The 24,147-nt window shown below is 48.2% G+C and overlaps 1 protein-coding gene and 1 long non-coding RNA gene across 6 annotated transcripts in view; one reads left to right on the top strand and one right to left on the bottom strand.

Moving 5' to 3' along the window:
* The window catches only part of ALG14 (ALG14 UDP-N-acetylglucosaminyltransferase subunit), a 44,788-nt gene extending 26,350 nt beyond the window's left edge, over nt 1-18,438 (bottom strand). For 4 of the 5 annotated variants that reach the window (XM_068166267.1, XM_068166268.1, XM_068166269.1 and 1 more), the window contains exons 1-3: nt 18,258-18,438; nt 13,882-14,033; nt 6,433-6,555 (exon numbers count right to left, since the gene is read on the bottom strand). In XM_068166267.1, coding sequence (XP_068022368.1) covers nt 6,433-6,555; nt 13,882-14,033; nt 18,258-18,381 — 399 coding nt within the window. In that variant the 5' untranslated portion in view covers nt 18,382-18,438. The remainder of the gene's footprint in view (nt 1-6,432; nt 6,556-13,881; nt 14,034-18,257) is intronic. The other variant, XM_068166271.1, reaches the window with a different exon arrangement.
* LOC137455448 (uncharacterized) lies at nt 16,844-19,146 on the top strand. Its single transcript, XR_010990828.1, has 3 exons — nt 16,844-17,257; nt 17,548-17,649; nt 17,893-19,146. It is a non-coding gene; the product is annotated as an uncharacterized lncRNA (long non-coding RNA).
* The last annotated feature ends 5,001 nt before the right edge of the window (nt 19,147-24,147 follow it).

Below are 24,147 nucleotides of genomic sequence, written 5' to 3'. Positions count from 1 at the left end.
TGTATCATAGTATCAGTCAGAGTTGGAAGGGACCACAAGGATCATGTAGTTCCAACCCCCCTGCCATGGGCAGGGACACCCCACACTAGATCAGGCTGGCCAGAGCCTCATCCAGCCTGGGCTTAAACAGGGGAGCAGGGTGGCTCAGCTTGGTAGTGCATCAGACCCATAATGGGAAGGTTTGAGTTCAAGCCTGCAGTGGGCAGTAGTGTCTTCCCTACTCTAGTCATGTGGTCTGTGGTGACAGGTTGGACTTGATGATCTTTGAGGTCTCTTCCAACCTTAGGAATACTGAATACCTCCAGGGACAGGGCCTCAACCACCTCCCTGGACAACCCATTCCAGGGCTTCACCACTCTCATGGGGAAGAACTTCCTCCTCACCTCCAGCCTGAATCTCCCTACTTCCAGCTTCATTCCAATGTCTTCATCTTGTGTTCTTACTCTTGTTTATTTTGACTGTTTTGATGCCAGCAGAGCACCAGTAGATAAGGCATCCTCTCAGCCTGGCCTACAAAGGTTATAAACAGTGCAGCAAGCTTCAGTGTGCAAAAAGAATGCACCAGATAGTCTTAATGCTGCATTATTCAGAGTTCACTTGCTATAAAGTGAGTAGAGGAAAACCACCACCACCCACATTTGCAGCTTTCCAGAAGTTCTAATAAGGGACAATAGCTTACTATTGGTCCCAGCACTTTATTAATGTGCTATGGACTTCAGGCATCTTGGTGAGGGCACAAGGAACGGAAAATCCTTGCTACATGAAATAATGACCTCCTTTCAGACAGCTTACTGTGTGAGCTTGCTGCAGTCCATTTGACTAGTGAGGGCACCAGGCATGTGTGATGGGTTGGGCAGTCTTAAAAAGATTGATAGACTGCTAGAAGCATAATCAGCTGTGCCAGCTTCAGGCTTCCAGGGAGGAGTTTAAAAGGGACTCGTTCAGCTGACAGCTGGTGAGGAGGGACACAGTGGAGCTTGTTGGACTTGCTGTGGAAATGTAAAGCCCTTGCTACAGACTTCCCATAGGAAGGAGGTCTTAATGTGGTGGGACTACCTCCTCTACCTAATTTAACCCAGGTTTTTCTAAACAGCTGTGATCTGAACAGATCTGCTCCTTTTAGGCCCTGTAGAGCACCGGGGGAGTGGGAGCTGCCCAGAAATATCCCAGAAAGCCAGAAAAACACAGCCTAGTCCTAAGGGTCCCAGATGCACAGCCTACTACTGAATGGAGCTGAATGCAGCATTGCTGCAAAATTCTAGGGGAAGTTTAATCACATTAAAGGACAGCAAATCGCTAACCCAATTCCATCGCCCATCTGTGTCTGAGAAGAAGGCCTTGATGGAAGCTCTGTACAGCCTTCTGCTGTGTGGGGCATGTGTACCCTGTGAACTCAGTCTGAATTTCAGGTATGCTGGTCTGACATGCCTGGGACCTAATCATAGCCCAGCTGAAGGGCTAGACCACCCGAAGGCTCATGTTTCAGGAGCGGCAAAGTGGTCCAGAAACAAGGAGAAGTGTTCACAAAGCAGGAGAACTTCAGACCTGTTTCCTCTGGACTTGTACAAAATCTCTGTGCAGCATGATTAACCTTCTGTAACATAGAAGGGTTTGCATCTTTTCTCAGACAGGAGACTTTCTAACATCACAGTATCACAGTATCACTAAGGTTGGAAGAGACCTCGAGGATCATCGAGTCCAACCTGTCACCACAGACCTCATGACTAAACCATGGCACCAAGTGCCACGTCCAATCTCCTCTTGAACACCTCCAGGGATGGTGACTGCATCACCTCCCTGGGCAGCACATTCCAATGGCTAACAACTCTCTCCATGAAGAACTTTCTCCTCACCTCGAGTCTAAACCTCCCCTGGCACAGCTTGAGACTGTGTCCTCTTGTTCTGGTGCTGGTTGCCTGGGAGAAGAGATCGACCCCTTCCTGGGTACAACCACCCTTCAGGTAGTTGTAGAGAGCAATAAGGTCTCCCCTGAGCCTCCTCTTCTCCAGGCTAAACAACCCCAGCTCCCTCAGCCTCTCCTCACAGGGCTGTGCTCAAGGCCTCTCCCCAGCCTCGTTGCCCTTCTCTGGACATGTTCAAGTGTCTCAATGTCCTTCCTAAACTGAGGGGCCCAGAACTGGACACAGGACTCAAGGTGTGGCCTAACCAATGCTGAGTAGAGGGGCACAATGACTTCCCTGCTCCTGCTGGCCACACAATGCAGGCCAGGATGCCATTTGCCTTCTTGGCCACCTGGGCACACTGCTGGCTCATGTTTAAGCGGCTGTCAATCAGCCCTCTCTGTTTGGCAGCTCTCCAGCCACTCTGACCCCAACCTGTAGCTCTGCATGGGGTTGTTCTTCTCAGCTTCCCTCTCAGTGATGGCAATAAAAGTCTCTCTCCTCTGCCCAGCTGCCTGTTTTCATAGTAAGGAATTTGCAGACTTTAAGACTATGACTGCATATTAAATCTCACTGCAACTGAAGAATGGTTTAAAGAGCTTTTCTGGGGGAAAGAAGGTGTAGGCAGCATGCTGACACTGATCTTGCTTCCCTAGAATTTCAGGCCTCTGCATAGAAGTCTGTTTAATGTTGGCATGCTGTAATAAATGCCCAGCACACGTGGGCCTGCAAGACACTCTCACACCTCTGTTTCTGTAACTCTTGGCTGACCATCACTTCTCACATCCTAATTTTGTAACTTGGTTTAGTGTCTCTAAAGGGACTTCATTTTGCAGAGCACAGATGATCACAACTCAGAAATGGGCCTCCTGAAGATGATCTCAAACTAACAATTAAGCTGTTACATTTCTTGACCTCCCAGGGGGCCCATTTCAAGTGTGGGTCAAGTCCTAAAGACAGCAAAGGTCTCCTGGAAGCTGTCCAGTTCTTTGTGAACTCACTGTCTTGAAGAAGAGTTAGATGGAACTGCTTTCTCATGCAAAGTAAACTAAGGAGCTGTGCCAGAAGATCAGTGTGAGATGAAATGGGGACACAGTGCTCATGTAAATAAGCACATCAAAAGTAACTCCTCTTGCTCTTTCCCCTTTACAGCTACTTCAGCTCCACAGAAGTGCCAGCTTAAGCCTATCTGCTCCAAATCTTGCTTTTGTGCACCTAATGGTTTCAGGCTCCCCTTTGCAGTACTTCTCATCCTGCATTCCATGAACACTGACATGTTCCTGCTTTTCTCCAGCCTTTGGGTGTCTGGAGACTCGTCCAGTCGTTTTCCTCAACACGTGCACAATTCTGACAAGCCTCAAAGTGTACACAGAGTTGGGGACCGCTCATGGATAAATTATTTAGAAGCAATTCAAACTTGTCTCTCCCTCCTTCAGTTAAACAAAGCCATTTTGTTGCCTAGATTGGAGATGCAGAGCACTCATCAGCTCTGCTGTTGCAAAACATAAAGCTTGCAGGATGATGCAATGCTCTGCATGAAGCTTGCAGGATGATGCAACGCTCTGACGAAGCTTGCAGGATGATGTGATACACTGCTTGCTCCCAAAGCCAGGTGTTAATTTCTGTGCCAAAAAGCTACAGACAAGTCCTGTAAAGGCCAGCCTTTCTAGTTCTTCAAACTACCAAGGGCTACATTTTGCTGAGGGTAGAAGAAGGTAGGAAGAAGTTCTATACAGAAAGAGTGATTGCGCTATGGAATGGGCTGCCCGGGGAGGTGGTGGAGTCGCCGTCATTGAAGGTGTTCAGAAGGAGACTTGCTGGGGTGCTTGGTGCCATGGGTTAGCTGTTTGGGTGGGTTGGATTGGTTGATGGGTTGGACACGATGATCTTGAAGGTCTCTTCCAACCTGGTTTGGTTTATTCTAATAAAGGTTTATTCTAATAAAGGGTAGGGAAACTGCAATTTACCACAAATACTTCATTCTAGAGGCAGCTAAATATTACCAGTGGCTTCAAACCTCACGCAGTTCTTTCACCTGCAACGCCAGGCATTTTAATCCCTCAATCACTCTCCTGTGTTTTAAAATCTTCACAGCCCTCTGACTTAGTTTACAGAGCTCTTAAACCCAGACATGCACACAAGCAATGTGCAAGCAGACTTCAAGTGGTGTATGATTTGGCATAACAAGAGAGGCTGCACCCAGTGGCAGTACCAGCTGCTGTTGATGGTACCTGGCAAACAAACGCCTGGCAACACTCTCCTCTCCAGCCTTTCTCTAATCATGGATAAGGACTGTTTGGATAGCATTTTGAGTAGTGGTTCCCTTGAACACTACAAAGGGCTTAAAGGCCTTGCTAAAATGTGCCCTTAGCTTTACCAGGACAAGTGTTTCAAAAGCCTTAGGCTTCTGACAGCTTATTACAGTTTATCAACTCCCACACCCTTTCTAAGAATTGTATATGTAAATAATCCCATTGCCACTTTAAATTCCTCTTGTAAACACAGAAACTAGGGAATTAGATGTGTAACTTCCTGCTGTTCTCCTCTGTCCTGTTGACACTTTTGGTAATACATTAAGCCACACAGCAAGATCTTCCAGTCAGTTTTCCTTTCAAATTGCAAGTTGTTGTTTTTTAAAGCATATACAGAACTGAAAACAGTGGTGCAGCAAAGTAATCCCTAAATATTGGTTAATTAAGCCTGCTCTAAGGTGTCTGCTTCAGGGAAATACCCCTCTGCTATTTCCCCCTGCCCTCCCCAAATCAAAGTAATTGTCAAAAGAATAGCATGGCATCTCCTCCTTCCTCCCCATTTCATCTCCAGCTTTCAGCATAGCCTTGAAAAACAAGAACTGCAAAAAGTCCTTCTGCTGCTCTGCACAGTACACTGCTCTGAAAACTCCAGCAAGCAGCTGGCCTTAGCTATGAGGGGAACTGCCCCTGACCACACCTTGAGTACTGTGTCCAGTTCTGGGCCCCTCAGTTTAGGAAGGACATTGAGACACTTGAACATGTCCAGAGAAGGGCAACAAGGTTGGGGAGAGGCCTTGAGCACAGCCCTATGAGGAGAGGCTGAGGGAGCTGGGGTTGTTTAGCCTGGAGAAGAGGAGGCTCAGGGGAGACCTCATTGCTCTCTACAACTACCTGAAGGGTGGCTGTAGCCAGGAAGGGGTTGGTCTCTTCTCCCAGGCAACCGGCACCAGAACAAGGGGACACAGTCTCAAGCTGTGCCAGGGGAAGTTTAGGCTGGAGGTGAGGAGAAAGTTCTTCATGGAGAGAGTTGTTTGCCATTGGAATGTGCTGCCCAGGGAGGTGGTGGAGTCACCATCCCTGGAGGTGTCCAAGAGGGGATTGGACGTGGCACTTGGTGCCATGGTTTAGTCATGAGGTCTGTGGTGACAGGTTGGACTTGATGATCTTTGAGGTCTCTTCCAACCTTGGTAATACTGTGATACTGTGACTATTGAAGCCAGTGAGATCAAATTCACAGTAGCTGCTCCAAACACCTATATGAACCTCTTTAGCCATACAGTGACAGGCACAGAAGTCTGCTTACAAACATCCTTTATGGCTGTATATATGCTGCTACTAACCCATGAGAAACAGCTTGTGACCGCACAAGTTTTGTACAGGTTTTATTACAACATATATAACTTCATGAAAGATGAATTTGAAATGCTGACAAAATCATGGGTTTGGGTTTGTTTTAATTTTAGTTTGGGTAAGTGGCTCCTTAAGATGAGCACAACTCTAGCAAAACCCCAGCTTTAACAAAAAATTCTCTTTGAGAATTGCAGGACTTAAACCTGGGAGTCCTGGGCACTATCTTTTGAAAAGTGCATTATCAGGAAACTTTCATTGGGTCTCTCTCTTTTAGTTCTATAATCTGACAACCCTGAATGATTTTGACTTGATTAAGTGTGTGGACTGTTCTAAAATAAATGCTGTCATTAGCATGAGAGTGGAGTTTTGTGAACAGCCTGAAAAAGTTACCCAAGTGCTGAGGATTTGCCACTTCAGCAGTGGAGATTTTTGTCATTAGATGAGATAATTAACATTAGTCAGACAAAGACTACATAAGTAGGCATGTAGCTGAATAGCCCATGTAAGCACAAGAACTGACTCTGGTCTGAACCTGCCTGTTCCAGAGTGCTCATACCACCCCAGCCAACAGGATATATCACCCAAGCTTTCAAGCACAGTTTCTGCCGTTCCAATCCTGCAGAGGAGACTACCAAGAACCTGCAACTTTGTTTATGTTACCAGCGACACACTCTCTGATGTTACCTGCAAACTCTCAGAGGGGAAACTGGCATTCACTACTTCAGTTCACCATCAGGACAACCCATGCTCTTTCTTGGTATACTGCAGCTCTTATCTTTAGCTGTCATCTTACATCCAGAAACACTTTCCCTGTGAACTGCAAATCTAAGCACATGTATGAGATGCAGCATGCAATGCCTTGATATCCCAACTGCTTTTATTGTACAGATTAGCAAGTTGTCAGTAAGATAAAAATTGACTTTACCTACCAAATCTGGTTTCAGTCTGTAGGTCAAAGGAAGGGAGTAAAGCAAGGAGTAGAGGGTTGTTCCCACAGAGGACATCCAAGACTGTCTAACCTCGCGGCTCCTGGGAATGCGATCAAGGGTGAACTGGAAAAGAGCATCAAAAGCTGAATCTCTGTTTCTCTAAGAATGTTGTTGCTCCTCCTATAGAGTTATGAGAGCTCTCTTTGCCAACTTTCTCTTCTTTTCTTTCTTTTCTTCTTTTTTTTTTTTAAACCTAGTTTGGCAATGTGTGGGACTGAAACCTCTTCTTAAATGCCTTATTCAGCATTGTGCTTCGTGTCCCTGGCAATAAAATGCTGGAACTATATCTAATAAACTGAAATTATCTTCTCATGTTACTTTAAAGCATTCCTAGCTGAGTAACTCGGCCGGAGCAGCTTCCCCCGCGGTGGGTTAGCGTGGTGCTCCCCCTGGTGGTCACAGAGACACAAGGCTAGGTCTGGTTAAACGCAGCCCAAACACGCCGGGTCCCTTCTGCCCCTTGCGTGCTGGAGTTCCTCACGAATTTACCCTGCAGAAAACCCAACAACTTCTCTCAGTTCACGTGCAGTGTATACTATGAAAAACAGCAAATGTCACTGCCCTTTAAACAATTACTCGAGGAGCATTCAAAAGATATGAAAGGTGCACATTCAAAATGCAAGGCATTTGCACGAAGAAATGAGCAAGGACAGCAACTTGGCATCAAATAAAAAGTAAGTTTAAGAGATATTTTTTTCTCTCCTCTCCACATGAAAAGTGAAATTTTTGACTGTTTAAATGAAAGACAAATAGGGATGGTTGCAGCACACTGTTGGATGTTGACATGTTCACACACAATCACACAGAAAACATGTGGTTGGAAGAGACCTCCAAGCTCATCCAGTCCAACCCTTCACCTAGCACTGCAGGGTCAGCACTAAAACATGTCCCTAAGCACCAGCTCCACAGGCTGCTTGAACACCTCCAGGGATGGTGACTCCAGCACTGCCCTGGGCAGAACATTCCAATGTCTGAGAACCCTCTCTGGGAAGAAATATTTCCTAGCATCTAGCCTGAACCTCCCCTGCTGCAGCTTGGAACCATTGCCTCTGCTGCTGTCTCTTGCCACCAAGGAGCAGAGGCTGTCCCCTCCACACTCAAACCTCCCTTCAGGCAGCTGTAGAGAGCCTCCCCTCAGCCTCCTCTTCTCCAGCCTGAACACCCCCAGCTCCCTCAGATGCTCCTCATGAACAGATGTTACAAACTGTTTGGGTTGTTTTGTTCTATTTGCAGGTGTTGAAACTTAGGTTGCATTAGTCTGACAACAGAATACAGAAGAATAAACATGCCCCCTGCTCCTCATTCAGCAGGATTCTGGCTATCACTGCCTCTCTGTTTCTTAAAGCTTTGGAAGAGCTTAGGTGATAAAGGTAAATTGCCACAAGTGGAGTTCTGACCTTTGCATAGCATTCAGTCCTGCAAGAAATACTTCTGTGATAAGGTAGTTGTGGGCAGATCAGCTCTGATGCTCAAAAAACACTGCCTGTGATTTTCTTCAGCATAAAAAAAGAGCCCAACAACTTCAGCCACATTTGGCTCAGGGACCCTAAACAATGTCAAAGCAGAAAATTTCTTTTAGAACTCCAGTAAAGATCAAGCTGGTTTTATCTCTACTCTCCAAAACAAGTGTTTCAAATGTTGTACATCAGCATCTATGTGATTCATTAGGACTTCAGCCCCTCTATCAACCAACACTTAAACACTAAGCTGAGAGGCAAAAGTGGATTTGTGGTTGGTTGTTTCAAAGCCAGATGCTTCTGCAATCCCAATCTCTTGTTTTAGGGAGTACTGTTAGGTACCTCCTGCATAGTATGCCTGATACCAGAGGCAGACAAATTGCTCCTCTTTCCTCTATGGTGTCATTCTGTTCACTGCGTTTATTTTTTCCTTACACCTTCAGTGGAGTCAGGAAACACCTGCCATTTAAAGAGGAATGTTTCCAAACTGGCAACTCTCTAATTTGTGACTGGGTATGGCAATTTCATAGAACCATAGAATCAGTCAGGGTTGGAAGGGACCACAAGGATCATCCAGTTCCAACCCCCCTGCCATAGGCAGGGACACCCCACACTAGATCAGGCTGGCCAGAGCCTCATCTAGCCTGGCCTTAAACACCTCCAGGGACAGGGCCTCAACCACCTCCTTGGACAACCCATTCCAGGGCTTCACCACTCTCATGGGGAAGAACTTCCTCCTCACATCCAGCCTGAATCTCCCCACCTCCAGCTTCATTCCATTCCCCCTAGTCCTATCACTACCTGAGATCCTGAGCAGTCCCTCCCCAGCCTTCTTGTAGCCCCCTTCAGATACTGGAAGGCCACAATTAGGTCACCTCGGAGCCTTCTCTTCTGCAGACTGAACAGCCCCAACTCCTTCAGTCTGTCCTCATAGGAGAGGTGCTCCAGCCCTCTGCTCATCCTCGTGGCCCTTCTCTGGACACCTTCCAGCACCTCCACATCCCTCTTGTAATAGGGGCTCCAGAACTGGATGCAGTACTCCAGGTGGGGTCTCACCAGAGCTACTGATACAATTCTTTACCAAGTCAATGTTGCTGCTTCACAAGTATGTAAGGAAAAGGTGGTGGGAAACTGCTTCTGCTGTGAAGTAGAAAATCCTCAGCTGAACATACTGCAATGCTAGGGAATGAACTGGGCTTATGCAGTTCTTCTTCACATTGAGTAACAGGGTTTCTTAGTGTGGTAACTCTCATGTGGTCAGCTGAGCATTATGTAAAGTTAATCTGGTTGCTCATCTCAGACATGACAAATGGGGGTAAAGGATCCAGTGAAGAATTCACATTCTGCAGCCAGCAAACATAAATTGTCTTTCTGCCATTAGAGTAGGTTGGCAGGAGCTGAAGCAAGTTCTCTTCAGCAACAGAGATCAGAGGCAAGTAACAGCAGGACCAGAGACTCCTCATAAGAGGGATTTCAGGGTTTGTTTGTGGGTTTTTTTTTTTCTCAAGAGATTTAATGGGTAGAAGTGCAGAAGGTTTGCTTCTTGTGAGGAAGATGCTCACTCTGGCTTCCTCTGCCCCTGTACACTGCACTGGTTAGGCCGCACCTCGAGTACTGTGTCCAGTTCTGGGCCCCTCAGTTTAGGAAGGAGGTTGACTTGCTGGAACGAGTCCAGAGAAGAGCAACAAAGTTGGTGAGGGGTTTGGAACACAGCCCTGTGAGGAGAGGCTGAGGGAGCTGGGGTTGCTCAGCCTGGAGAAGAGGAGACTCAGGGGTGACCTTATCACTCTCTACAACTACCTGAAGGGAGGTTGTAGACAGGCTGATGATGGTCTCTTCTCCCAGGCAGCCAGCACCAGAACAAGAGGACACAGTCTCAGGCTGTGCCAGGGGAGGTTCAGGTTGGATGTTAGGAAGAAGTTCTATACAGAGAGAGTGATTGCCCATTGGAATGGGCTGCCTGGGGAGGTGGTGGAGTCGCCGTCATTGAAGGTGTTCAGGAGGAGACTTGATGGGGTGCTTGGTGCCATGGGTTAGCTGTTTGGGTGGGTTGGATTGGTTGATGGGTTGGACACGATGATCTTGAAGGTCTCTTCCAACCTAGTTTGGTTTATTCTAATAAAGGTTTATTCTAATAATTTATTCTCTCCTGCTCCCTCTATACTGTGGGGTTTAGAACTGGGTGAGATCACAGATCAAAAAGATAAATACTTGTGGGTTGTAACATTGTATTGGTTCAGTTAGTACACTCCCTCCCCACCGAAGTTATTACTGGAATCTGGAAATGTGCACTTCCTTGATGAGATGAGGAAGGGAATGACCATGTGTTGAAGCATTCACTCTTCCCCTTTCACTAAGTCAAAGCTGCAAGAAGCTACTAACACACTTCTAAATGCCTGATGCTCTCCAGCATCCCCAGGGCCAGAGCACATACTGCTTGCAAGCACACCCTGGAAATTAGCAAATACATGTTATAGGCACTTAGAATCATAGAATCAATAAGGTTGGAAAAGACCTCAAAGATCATCAAGTCCAACCTGTCACCACAGACCTCATGCCTGCTAGACCAAGGCACCAAGTGCCACATCCAATCCCCTCTTGAACACCTCCAGGGATGGTGACTCCACCACCTCCCTGGGCAGCACATTCCAATGGCTAACAACTCTCTCTGGGAAGAACTTTCTCCTCACCTCAAGCCTAAACTTCCCCTGGCACAGCTTGAGACTGTGTCCTCTTGTTCTGGTGCTGATTGCCTGGGAGAAGAGACCAACTCCCTCCTGGCTACAAACTCCCCTCAGGTAGTTGTAGAGAGCAATAAGGTCTCCCCTGAGCCTCCTCTTTTCCAGGCTAAGCAACCCCAGCTCCCTCAGCCTCTCCTCACAGGGCTGTGCTCAAGGCCTCTCCCCAGCCTCGTTGCCCTTCTCTGGACACATTCAGGAATCTCAATGTCCTTCTTGATTCTCACTTTCCAAAATGTTTCCTCCATTTTCACTGCAAATATTTTTGCTCAGTAGAAGAAGAATGGTCAAAGGCAAATGAACATCTATTTTCCAGACAGTAAGCTCGGATGCAGCCAAAAATGTTCTCCTGGCTTCCCTTGTTAAAGGAAAATATAACTGCATGATCTGATAGTACTTGGAGGGGGTACAAAAGGGAAGCAAGCAGCTAAGCAAAACTACATGAACTAGTGGAAAACTCAAAATAGGTGTTTTTAGGAAATTTAATAGTTTAGGGTTGGCCATTAGGTGTTCAAAAAAGGAATGGACATGGCACCTGAAGCCATGGTTTAGTTGTCAGGAGGTGTTAGGTATTAGGTAATAGGTTGGCCTTGACCTCTGAGGTCTTTTCCAACCTTGTTGATTCTATGATTTTTCAGATAAGGGAGTATAACTGTGAAAGACTAATTACTGAGCCAGGTTTCTCTGAGCAGGAAGTACCTCTGGTCACACTACTCAGCTTTTGTCCTTGGTGCACAACGAGAGAAGAGAGTGCCATGCTCCATTTTAAACTAAGTCATCTCACTTGTCACAGCAGCTCATGATAGGAAAGTAACCTTCATCTTCAAATGTGAAAGTGAGGTAAGAAAACTAAGTGCCACTCCTAAAAGAGCCTGTTGCTCACCTTAGCAGAAGTTGCTTTACATCAAAAGAGACTATTCTGAAAATCATTGTTTCTAAGCCCTATAATTTCTTGTCCCAGTAGTGCTGCTGAAGTAAAATCACAGAACTGTCAGGGTTGGAAGGGACTTCAAGGATCATCTAATTCCAACCTCCTCTGCCATGGGCAGGAACACCTCACAGTAGACCAGGTTGTCCAGAGCCACATCCAGCCTGCCCTTAAAAACTTCCAGGGACAAGGCTTCTACCACCTGGGTAACCTGCTCCAGTGTCTCACCACCCTCATGGGGAAGAATTTCTTCCTACTGTCTAATCTAAAACCCCCTCCTCTAGTTGGATCCATTCCCCCCAGTCCTATCACTACCTGACACCCTAAAAAGTCCCTTCCCAGCTTTCTTGTAGGCCCCTTCTGATACTGGAAGGTAAGAATAAGGTCTTTTTGGAGCCTTCTCTTCTCCAGACTGAAAAACCCCAACTCTCATTCTGTCTCCATAGCAGAGCAGCTCCAGCTCTCTGCTCATGCTCATGGCCCTTCTCTAGACACCTTCCAGCACCTCCAGATCCTTCTTGTAATAGGGGCTCCAGAACTGGACACAGTACTCTAGGTAGGGTCTTATGAGAGCAGCGTAGAGAGGGAGAGTCACCTCTTTCACTCTGCTGGCCACACTTCTTTTGATGCAGCCCAGGATCTGGTTGGCTTTCTGGGCTGTAAGACAATATATAACAGAAGTGCACCTTATGAAATCATGTCAATACTTTAGTGCATGTTGTACTGCTTACTCCAAAGCACTCATATTTTAGTCTCATATTACTTACTCCAGTTCCCAAATAAAAATAGAATCTTTCAACTAGAAATTAGTAGACATCAGACCCCACTTTAAGTCACCAAACTGCTCTCTGTTAATCCTGCAGCACACTGGCTCAAAGCAAGCAAACACCTAACAGAAAGATAAACAAGATACTTTGACCATTTTTTCATGGTTGTGAAGGAGTTCAGCATTTGCTCAGGTCACTGACCAGAAAACTAGGTGACATGAAGAGATATTGTGTACTTTTTAAACACCTGCTTCATTTCAAAATTCAACCAAAACACAGCCTAGCAGCACACAAAAATAATATCGTTACAGTTAAGGTTTTCTTACAGAAAGAGTTTAGGAATATCATTTCATTCCAAAAGATACATGATGTCACCAAGGAAAATACCAAACTAAAGCATGACATTAAAACAAACAAACAAAACCAAAAAAACCCACCATCTTTCTGCCTCACAGCCTCACAGGTTGTTAAGGGTTGGAAGGGACCTCCAGAGATCTTTGAGTCCAAGCCCTCTGCCAGAGCAGGACCATAGGATCTAGGAGAGGTCACACAGGAACACATCCAGACAGGGCTGGAAAAGCTCCAGAGAAGGAGACTCCACAACCTCTCTGGGCAGCCTGTTCCAGTGCTCTGGGACCCTTACAGGAAAGAAGTTCCTCCTCATTTTGAGGTGAAACCTCCTGTGCTGTAGTTTCCATCCACTGCCCCTTGTCCTATCACAGGGCACAAGTGAGCAGAGCCTGTCCCCTCCCTCTTGACTCCCAGAGCCTGTCCTCTCCTTCTTGACCTCCAGCCCTTGGATATTGATAGACATTGATCAGATCCCCTCTCAGTCTTCTCCTCTCCATACTGAACAGCCCCAGGGCTCTCAGCCTCTCCTCACCAGGCAGGGCTGCAGTCCCTTCATCATCCTTGTAGCCCTCTGTTGGACTCTCCAGCAGATCCCTGTCCCCCCTCAACTGAGGAGCCCGGAACTGGATGCAATATTCCAGGTGGGGTCTCACTAGGACCTCATTATTTTTAAAGCTACAAATACCACCTGGCTGGCTACCTGATCTACAGAATTAAAACTTATCTTTACAGCATGCTTTTGATCAGTAAGTGATAGCCTTCTTCGTGCAGCCACCTTCAATACAATCATCTGTCTTCATTGCTTTAAATAAATGAAGATGCTGGCTGGAGCTGAAGACCATTTTAAGAGACAGTAAGTATGGTGGTAGTGAAAAATCAGTAGCAAGAATGGCACTTGCCATTTTGAGGTGTGCTTACTTCAGATTTTCAGTGTCTCTCTAGTACAGCACTAATGTGTTTTCCTTTCAGGAACACAAAAAGCAGTATGTAGAGAATGGCAGCTTTAGCAGAACTTTAGTGGAAGTGATTATCAACATGTAGTAAAATAAGAAGCAGTTGCTGATCTTAAATGCATCCTTTTACAGTATCCCTTCCAAATTGTCTTGAAATAGAATGTCACCTTAAGATTATAAGAGCTAGCAAGTTACCTGGGAATTGGAGAACGTTTCAGCCCTCTTTTGTTCAAAAGAACATATTTTAGCTTCACTCATCTTATCTGAGTCTGCAAAAACATAATGCCTTGGAGAGTATGACTCTGACAAACAGCTAAGTAACCTCAGGATTTCTGTTGTATGCCCACCTGTAAAAACAAAATAGACTGCAGTTAGCACACGAAGAAAATCACAACTTCCAACTGCTTCAGCAGAATCAGTTACTTTTCTTCTTAAAAAGTCAGCAGTACTACTATTATCAGTGACACTGAGTAGAGGATCCAGTGAAAGGGTGTTTAAGACTGTGTAAGTAACATGACAATTCAGCTCCCCCTGAAGTGGAAGTTTTTCAGTTAAATGGGACTGAACCAGGATCATGGAGTAGTACATCATTTGTGTTTTGACACCCTGCACATGGTGCAAAAACAACTGGGCACAGTATACTACAGTTCATACTCAAAAGCCATACCATGGTGCAATGGTCAAAGCAAAGGTGGATGGGATCTGGCTCAGAGCTGTGATGTGGAAACAAACCTCCCAGTGCTCAGTCCTATGAGCTGCAAGAAGTGGTTGTGAGCCTACACTATCCCAGCTCAGAACACTGAAATCAAGCAGGCAGTACTTTCACTTTGCAGCTGTGCCAGCATGGAAACTGAGTGCTGACTGAAGAAACAGTCCAGCTGCAGCCAAGTGCTTTAACCATTGGCCTTGAAAGGGTGTAGACTATCTTCTGATTACAAGGTCACTTTGTTCAGGTAGCAAAACTGGCACTACACTGGAGAGAAGAGGCTGTACTCATTGTGCTTTGGGGGAGCATGATAAATGTTTTGTCAATTGATTTGCCTGAACCAGGGTTGCAGGAACACCAGGAAGATTGGGTATGTAAGAGAAGGGGAGCGGGCTCACCTTTTATCTGGCTGGCTGCATCAGCCTGACACCAAACTGCACTTTTTAGTATGGGCATAAAGCCTTTACTGGATGTGTTACAGTATCACAGTATCACTTAGGTTGGAAAGGACCTCGAGGATCATCGAGTCCAACCTATCAACACAGACCCCATGACTAGACCATGGCACCAAGTGCCACGTCCAATCTCCCCTTGGACACCTCCAGGGATGGGGACTCCACCACCTCCCTGGGCAACCCGTTCCAATGCCGAACGACTCGCTTGGTGAAGAACTTCCTCCTCACCTCGAGTCTAAACCTCCCCTGGCACAACTTGAGACTGTGTCCCCTTGTTCTGGTGCTGGTTGCCTGGGAGAAGAGGCCAACCCCTTCCTGGCTACAACCACCCTTCAGGTAGTTGTAGAGAGCAATGAGGTCACCCCTGAGCCCCCTCTTCTCCAGGCTAAACAATCCCAGCTCCCTCAGCCTCTCCTCACAGGGCTGTGCTCAAGGCCTCTCCCCAGCCTTGTTGCCCTTCTCTGGACACGCTCAAGTGTTTCAATGTCCTTCTTAAACTGAGGGGCCCAGAACTGGACACAGGACTCAAGGTGTGGCCTAACCAAAGCAGAGTACAGGGGCACTATGACCTCCCTGCTCCTGCTGGCCACACTATTCCTAATGCAGGCCAGGATGCCATTGGCCCTCTTGGCCACCTGGGCACACTGCTGGCTCATGTTTAGGCGGCTGTCGATCAGCACCCCCAGGTCCCTCTCTGTTTGAGAGCTCTCCAGCCACTCCGACCCCAGCCTATAGCTCTGCATGGGATTGCTGTAGCCAAAGTGCAGCACTCGGCACTTGGACTTGTTGAAAGCCATCCCATTGGACTCTGCCCATCTGTCCAGTCGGTCGAGGTCCCTCTGCAGAGCCTTTCTACCCTCTAACTGACTAACATCTGCCCCTAACTTTGTGTCATCTGCAAACTTGCTGATGACTGACTCTACTCCTTCATCCAGACCATTGATGAATATGTTGAAGAGGACAGGGCCCAGCACTGATCCCTGGGGGACACCACTTTTCACTCTGCTGCAAGCTGCAGATCAAAACAGCCAACTGAATGTATTCCCACTACTTCCTGCCATCCAGTGCCATTAGCTTCCTAAGAGTCCTTGGCTAGGAAAGTCAAGCATTCTTAGCTGGCCAAAAACTGAGCAGCAGCAGTAGTGCTGAATTAGAGAGGAGCTTCCCACCTTTCCACAGAATTTCAGGCAGCACTTTTCAAAGCATGCTTGGAGGGATTTTCTTGTGAGCCATGGTTCATTGAAGCTTTCACAAAGTTTTAATGCAATCATAGAATTGTTTTGGTTGGAAAAGACCTTTAGGATCATCAAGTCCAACTGGTGTTAAACCATGCACCTCAGCACCCCATCTCTGTGGCTTTTAAACACCTCCAAGGATGGGGATTCAACCACCTCCCTGGGTAGCCTGTTCCAGTGTTTGAGAACCCTTACAGTGAGGAAGTTTCTTCTAATGTTCAACCTAAAGCTCCCCTGGTGCAATTTGAGGCCATTTTCTCTCATTCTTGATAACAGGAAGAAGAGATCATCCTCTGTCTAACTCCAACCACCTTTCAGGGAGTTGTAGAGAGCCAGTCTCCCCTGAGAGTCTCCCCTGAGTCTCCTTTTCTCCATGATAAACAGCAACAGTTCCTTCAGCCACTCCACTTCCTTACTATACACACTATTTGTGGGCTCAGGCACAGAATATATTTGCATTCTTTACCAGGAAGGATTCAAAGTGTCAATTCTAGAGCAACCCAACAGTATCTAGATCAACCCAGCAAGAGCCTTTATTGCCTGCATGCTCCAGCTGACTTTGGTGTCAGATGGAGATCTCTGTACTGCTGCAGAGGACAAAGGAGCACATTCTGCAGGCTCAGTTGCCTGGTGCAGTGTCTGAACAAGCCCCTGGCTCTTAGCTTGGCTGGAACAAGAACGTTTTGCTGAAGCTGCTGAAGGTGCGGTTTCTGACTTGGACTAGCTCTGAGGTGAAGCCAGACAGCCAGAGCGAAGACAGCCACAGCTCTTGGTTCCTACCACTGTTCAGGTTATTGCTGATGGCCCACAAATTCTGCACTTACTGCACTGCCCCACAATCACACCAGGTCAGGGGACTCCTTCGAAAAGCCTCCGAGGACAGGCCTGCATGTCTTGACCAACTTATGGATTATTTCACCTGGTAACCTTACCCAAAGTGAATGTATTTTTTTTCAGCATGTACAAACTAGATCCCAAAAGACTGAAGGAGAAAGAGCACATTTCCAGCACCAGTGGAAGCCAAGATGCCTGAAAAACTGTAAAACTGCCAGTCCGACTCCAGCCGCAGGAAGATCCTGGGATCACTACTCAACCAGTCAGTGGGCAAAAACCCACGGGGGTGCTGAGGGGACGAAAACAAAGCTTACCTGGACCTGTCAGCTGCACATTTCCAGGTAAGCTAATTTTAGGGGGCAAACTAATTGCCCTGCAAGTCTGGGGAGGTAGCAAGGAGTAGCAGGGTGCGTCACCCTGGGGCAGAGCGATACACCTGGGCAGCAGCAATCTCCGGCAGGCTCACAGGAGACTCTTTTAAGTAACCTTTTAAGCACCTTTGGGTACTAACATGACTACCAAACGTCGGTTACGTAAGGGCGGTGCCGATGGATGGAAAGCCTTGCCCTGAACTGCTGTCAGAAGAGCAAGCAGCTGCTCAGGTCTGTTCTGCATCGGTTTCACTCAACAGCATTTGTTAACGTCTGTGGTGGAAGTCGTGTGCCGTCTGAAGGAACGCCTCAGAACTCAGAACAAGAGGACACAGTCTCAGGCTGCGCCAGGGGAGGTTCAGGTTGGATGTTAGGAAGAAGTTCTATACAGAAAGAGTGATTGCCCATTGGAATGGGCTGCCTGGGGAGGTGGTGGAGTCGCCGTCATTGAAGGTGTTCAGAAGGAGACTTGCTGGGGTGCTTGGTGCCATGGGTTAGCTGTTTGGGTGGGTTGGATTGGTTGATGGGTTGGAAGCGATGATCTTGAAGGTCTCTTCCAACCTGGTCTGGTTTATTCTAATAAAGGTTTATTCTAACTCAAACAGCTAAGATCCCAATAGGGACGAAAATGCCTCCGAGAAAACACGAAGCTTAACAACTACGAAGAACTAAAAAAACCCAAGCACAAGCGACGGCCCCAAAGGCTCCCGGCCCGGCCCGGGGGAGGTCCGGGCACCCCGGTATGGGCTCCTGAGAAACGGCGGCCGCCGGCGGGCCTCCCTTCAACCCGCTGCTCCCGCGGCCGCCACCGAACTACAACTCTGGGCAGGACACGCCGGCGAGCGCAGCGCGGTCCCCGACGCGGCGCCGTCTCTGCCGCGGCGCTGCATGCCGGGAGCCGTAGTTCCTGCAGGCCACCGCGGCCGCCCTGCGGCGGGGCTCGCTCCGGCTGGCGGTAGCCTCTACTCACCGGAGCCAGCCACCACCAGGAGACTGAGGGGAGGTGTCCGCCGGCCGTGGGGCCTCCTCGCTAGGAACGCCAAAGGGACGAGCAGTAAGGGGAGGAGGAGGGCGACAGGCAGTAGGAGCTCCATAGCGCAGCCGGAACCGTCCCGCCGGCCCGCGCGGGGCCAGTCAAGAGACCTCCCTGCGTACGGAAGCCGGTGCGGCTCAAACTGCCTCCGCGCCTTCAGCCGCTCCTCGAGAGCCTCGTACGGGGGCCGTGGCGTGGCGCCGGGTCAGCGACCCGCGGTGTAGTGGGTCGGGTGAGGCCCGCAGTACGGGGGCGAGCAGCGGGCGCTAAGCAGCCGGCGGCGGTTGGGGCCAGCTCTCGGGGCGGCTGGGCGCAGGCCGCCAGCTGAGCGGGGCCCCGCAGGTGTGTAGTGCGCGCAGGAGGTAATAAACTGTCAGCGGCTTCCTAAACGTAAAGAGGCTGTGCCTGTGCCCTTTGTATGTGACGAGAGCTAGCATTTACCCAGGAGAACAGCAGAAACTGGCCTTCCCCGCTTCCGCCGCTAAGCAGCGGTGCCGGCGGAGCACCGAGGCGGCCCGGGGCCGGAGCTTGCCCGCGGGGGTAGGTGAGCAGCGATGCGCTCAGCGCTGCATGCGGAGCCAGCCCCGAGCCTGCCCGTCCTGCACGGGCTGCAGCCAGCGGAAAAGAGATCTGGCTGCTTGAATTCGTTTGTAAACGGAGAAATCCCCCTCTACTCAGCTCTGGTGAGACCCCACCTGGAGTACTGCATCCAGTTCTGGAGCCCCTATTACAAGAGGGATGTGGAGGGGCTGGAGCGTGTCCAGAGAAGGGCCACAAGGATGATCAGAGGGCTGGAGCACCTCTCCTATGAGGACAGACTGAAGGAGTTGGGGCTGTTCAGTCTGCAGAAGAGAAGGCTCCGAGGTGACCTAATTGTGGCCTTCCAGTATCTGAAGGGGGCCTACAGGAAGGCTGGGGAGGGACTGCTCAGGATCTCAGGTAGTGATAGGACTAGGGGGAATGGAATGAAGCTGGAGGTGGGGAGATTCAGGCTGGAGGGGAGGAGGAGGTTCTTCCCCATGAGAGTGGTGAAGCCCTGGAATGGGTTGTCCAGGGAGGTGGTTGAGGCCCCGTCCCTGGAGGTGTTTAAGCCCAGGCTGGATGAGGCTCTGTCCAGGCTGATCTAGTGTGGGGTGTCCCTCCCATGGCAGGGGGTTGGAACTAGATGATCCTTGTGGTCCCTTCCAACCCTGAATGAAACTATGAAACTATGAAATGCATACCGCAGTCGCGTAGCTCCGCTGACACCTAAGGGCCCCTGCGGGAATTTGCCAGTATGAGCAGGCGTAAGCTTTGTCCAGGTATGCATGCGTGTTTTGAGACCATGACTTTACATCAGTAATGCATAAAAAGAAGAGTATTCATATTTCACTCCTCTCACAGCTCTCATTTTCATTCGCTCTAATGCTGCAGCCTTTCATTTCAGTACGAAGTGTGGAGCAGCACATCAGCACTCTTTTCACCTCTGTCAGCACCCAGTCTTTGTTGGGGAGCTGGTGATGATTCAGCCATCGCACTAATCTCAGATGAGGAGTGTGCTTGCTGGAAAGAATTGGATACTGCGTTTTATGGTTAGGAAAGAGCAGATTTGGGTCATCGTTGGCCTTGAATTATCAGCCAGGGAGGCAGCTGTCCCTCTTGGCCTACGAATCAGGAGCAAGGAACTTTATGGAGTGGTTTGACCCCATTGCTGTATGGGGTGGACCTGTCAAGTGTATGAATCAGCTGGGCACGTGTGCCTCAAGTGCACCAACACAACACACCAAACACATTGCAGTCCTGCATCCATTTGCCTGCCAGGGTTTCTCTGGTTATTGGGTTTGGATTTGGGGTTTTTGGGTAGTTTTGTTTGTTTGTGGGGTGGTTGTTTGTTTGTTTTGAGGGTTTATGTGTGGCTTTGGTTTGGTTTTTTGTTTGCTTGGGGTTTTGTTTGGTTGGTTTGTTATTTTGGTTTATTTTGGTTGCTTGGTTTGGTTTGGGTTTTTTTCCTTCTTGTTCATCGTGACCAAGTTGGATGTTTTTCAACCCTGCCTGCCTTGAAAGCAGAACATTTGTTTCTCATTAAAATAAAATAAATGAATAAATAAATACATAAAATGCCAGCCTTGGATTGCAGTGATTATTACATGGTTTTACAAGTAAAAGATACACTTGCTAGTGACCCTTTCCCATCTTAGGATCTGAAATAAAGTGAATCTTTCTGATTGGTGTCTCACAGTATTGCACATTATGTTTTGGTTTTATTTATGTCTTTGTGCCCCTGTACTCAGCACTGGTTAGGCCACACCTTGAGTCCTGTGTCCAGTTCTGGGCCCCTCAGTTTAAGAAGGACATTGAGACACTTGGACGTGTCCAGAGAAGGGCAACAAAGCTGGTCAGGGGTTTGGAGCACAGCCCTATGAGGAGAGGCTGAGGGAGCTGGGGTTGCTTAGCCTGGAGAAGAGGAGGTTCAGGGGAGACCTTATTGATCTCTACAACTACCTGAAGGGAGGTTATAGCCAGGAGGGAGTTGGTCTCTTCTCTCAGGCAACCAGCACCAGAACAAGGGGACACAGTCTCAAGCTGCACCAGGGGAGGTTTAGGCTGGAGGTTAGGAGGAAGTTCTTCACAGAGAGAGTTGCTCACCATTGGAATGTGCTGCCCAGGGAGGTGGTGGAGTCACCATCCCTGGAGATGTTCAAGAGGGGATTGGATGTGGCACTTGGTGCCATGGTTTAGTAGTCATGAGGTGTTGGGTGACAGGTTGGACTTGATGATCTTTGAGGTCTCTGCCAACCTTATTGATTCTATGATTGGTGCAACATACAATTTTGCAGTTGTTTTAAGCAGACACTAAGAGAGTGTTTGAGTGTTTCAGAGGTGAGACCTTCCTCCCCCCCCACACCCCCCCAAAATGAGTAACTTCCCAAAAAGCATCTCACAGCTTAATCATTGTTGACATTGGGAAACAAAATAATGTTTTAATTAATAGTTCCCTGGATGATGCATGAATTTCAAATATTCTTTCAAAGAAGTGTTACAGAAGCCCTCCCCTCCCCTCCCCTCCCCTCCCCTCCCCTCTCCTCTCCCTCTCCTCTCCCTCTCCTCTCCCTTTCCTCTCCCTCTCCCTCTCCTCTCCCCCTCCTCTCCCCCTCCTCTCCCTCTCCTCTCCCTCTCTCCCCTCTCTCCTCTCTCCCTCTCTCCCCCTCTCCTTCTCCTCCCTCTCCTCTCCTCCTTCTCCTCTCCCTCTCCCCTCCCCTCCCCTCCCCTCCCCTCCCCTCCCCTCCCCTCCCTTTGATTCAGAGAAACATCCTTGGAATCTCAACAGCAGAGAGTGATACAAAAAACTTGTTTTCTCCTTTTCCTGCAATTTCTTCTGTAGTTACACACTTCCCATTCCTCTATGGAGTTCTTCTGTGAGGCTATTTGGAGCAATTAATGAGAAACTGACTCAAAGCTAGTAAAGTTGGAAGAGTGGTGCATACAGGGAAATATCTGATTAGCAAATGAAACATCTGACAGTTCATTGGATGTCACTTTGCTCTGGTGAGACCTCACCTGGAGTACTGTGTCCAGCTCTGGAGCCCTCAACACAGGAAGGACATGGACCTGATGGAGCAGGTCCAGAAGAGGGCCATGAAAATAGTCAGGGGGTAAGAGCAGCTCTACTATGAGGACAGGCTGAGGGAGCTGGGGGGTGCTCAGCCTGGAGAAGAGAAGGCTCCAGGGAGACCTAGTAGCAATCTTCCAGTACCTGAAGTGGGCTACAAGAAGGCTGCAGAGAAACTGTTTGCAAAGGCCTGCAGGGACAGGACTAGGGGCAATGGCTTCAAACTAGAGCAGAGCAGACTGAGAATGGATGTGAGGAACAGATTCTGCACCATGAGGGTGGTGGAACACTGCAACAGGTTGCTCAGGGAGGTGGTTGGGGCCCCATCCCTGGAGCTATTGAAGGTGAGGCTGGACAGGGCTCTGGGCAACCTGATCTAGTTGGGGCTGTCCCTGCTGACTGCAGAGGGGTTTGGGCTGGATGAGGGTTGGAGGTCCCTTCCAACCCAGCCCATTCTGCGATTCTATGATTCTATGAGAGCAAAGATTCTGACACTGAAGGTGTCTAAAAAGCTAACAGGTAAGTTTATCTCCTCAACTCCTAGAACAAGTACTGGAATCTTCTTACTTGTGAATTCTGCTTGAATAAGGAATATATCTTTGATGCAGTATGCACAGGAGATTGTAAGGCTTGAGAGAAGAGCCAGTCTTACTGATTTAAATGACTATTTAAAGATTGAAGAACTTAGTTACCATAAAGTTTTGCAGATTTTGGTTTTTTCCTTTGTGAAAATTGAGTAGAGCCCATGAAATTCCCATCTGCAGCATAACACTACTAATTGTGTCTTTTCTCAGTGGGACAGAGGTGTATTTGTGGTTTGTTTTGGTTTGGGTTGTGTTTGTTTTCATTATGGCAACTCCTTGCTCACTTGATAACATGTTCTGGACCAGGGACTCTTCATTCCCAGAACTGTAGGAGTCATGGAGGAAGCAGGATGCTCTTAATATTTCTTAAAATGCCATAAGCACTTGAAATAGAATCACAGAACTGTTCAGGTTGGAAAAGACCCTGAGGATCGCCCAGTCCAACCCAGGACCCTACTCTACAAGGTTCACCCCAAAACCATAGCCCCAAGCACCACAGCCAAACCACCTTTAAACAGGCTTGGAGACTCCACCACCTCCCTGGGCAGCACATTCCAATGCCTGACCATGACTGATGGGAAAAAATTCTTCCTACTATCCAGTCTAAACCTACCCAGTGGCAGCTTGAGGCTGTTCCCTCTTGTTCCATCACTGCTCACCTGTAAGAAGAGACCAGCAACCAACCTCTCCACAAACTCCTTTCAGGTAGCTGTAGAGAGCCCTGAGGTCTCCTCTCAGCCTCCTCTTTTCCAAACTAACCATCCCCAGCTCCTCCAGTTGCTCTTCACAAGATTTACTGTCCAGGCACTTTACAGCTTCCTTGCCCTCCTCTGCCCTGGCTCCAGCACCTCCACATCTCTCTTGTATTTAGGTGCCCCAAACCGAACACATTACTCGAGGTGTGGGCTCACCAGTGCTGAGTACAAGTCACATTTGTCTTCCCCTTTAGCGATTCTGCCTTTCTCTAGTCAAGTGCTGTGACAATGCCTCCCCTCGGCAGCAGTCAGGCATGTGAAAGCAGTAACTATCCCAAAGCTGAGCGCGTTGTGATCACGTTAACTTAACAAGGTGAAGCAGGACCTCGGTGGGAAAGCAGTGGTGAGGGTTGGACACTGTTCTCCAGTCTGTAAAATCAGTAATTCCCCAAGTGCATGTGTGAGCTCTTTGTCTGGGAGGAAGCACCACACTTGCCCTGGAAAGTCATTTGACAGAAAGTGATGCAAGTGCAGTAATTACAAGAGCTGTCTCGGGTACCTCTGCTGTTGGTGCAGGGAGTTAGCTTTGAGCTTCCTTACTGAAGAAAACAAACCCTGCTTGTTCTGAACAACTGATCACTGCTGTCCAAAAGAAAACCCTGAAACTCTTGAGCAGGGAAAAAAACATTTTTCAATCAAATGTTACAGTAATTTGTTTATTTATTTTTCATTTCTCACTTGTGAGACAATTTGCTGAAGAAAAAGTTGCTGCTGCTCTTCTTGTGTGTTGACTCTTCCCTCCAGAAGCTCACCGATGTGTCTGGTGCGGGTCTCCTTTGGAAGTGACACTGGTGAGTACTGAATTGAACTGAGGAAAACTCCCTGTCTTTGGATTTCACTTAATTTTGTCTGCAGTAGGAAAGGCTGCAGTGGGGGGATAAGCAAAAGCAATGTTTACC

Source organism: Melanerpes formicivorus, unplaced genomic scaffold (assembly GCF_026170545.1).
Source record: "Melanerpes formicivorus ecotype bairdi unplaced genomic scaffold, bMelFor1.0.p_v2 SCAF_99, whole genome shotgun sequence".
Taxonomy (NCBI): domain Eukaryota; kingdom Metazoa; phylum Chordata; class Aves; order Piciformes; family Picidae; genus Melanerpes; species Melanerpes formicivorus.
The sequence above is the reverse complement of the archived record's forward strand: the minus strand, read 5'-3'. Positions and strand labels throughout refer to the sequence as shown.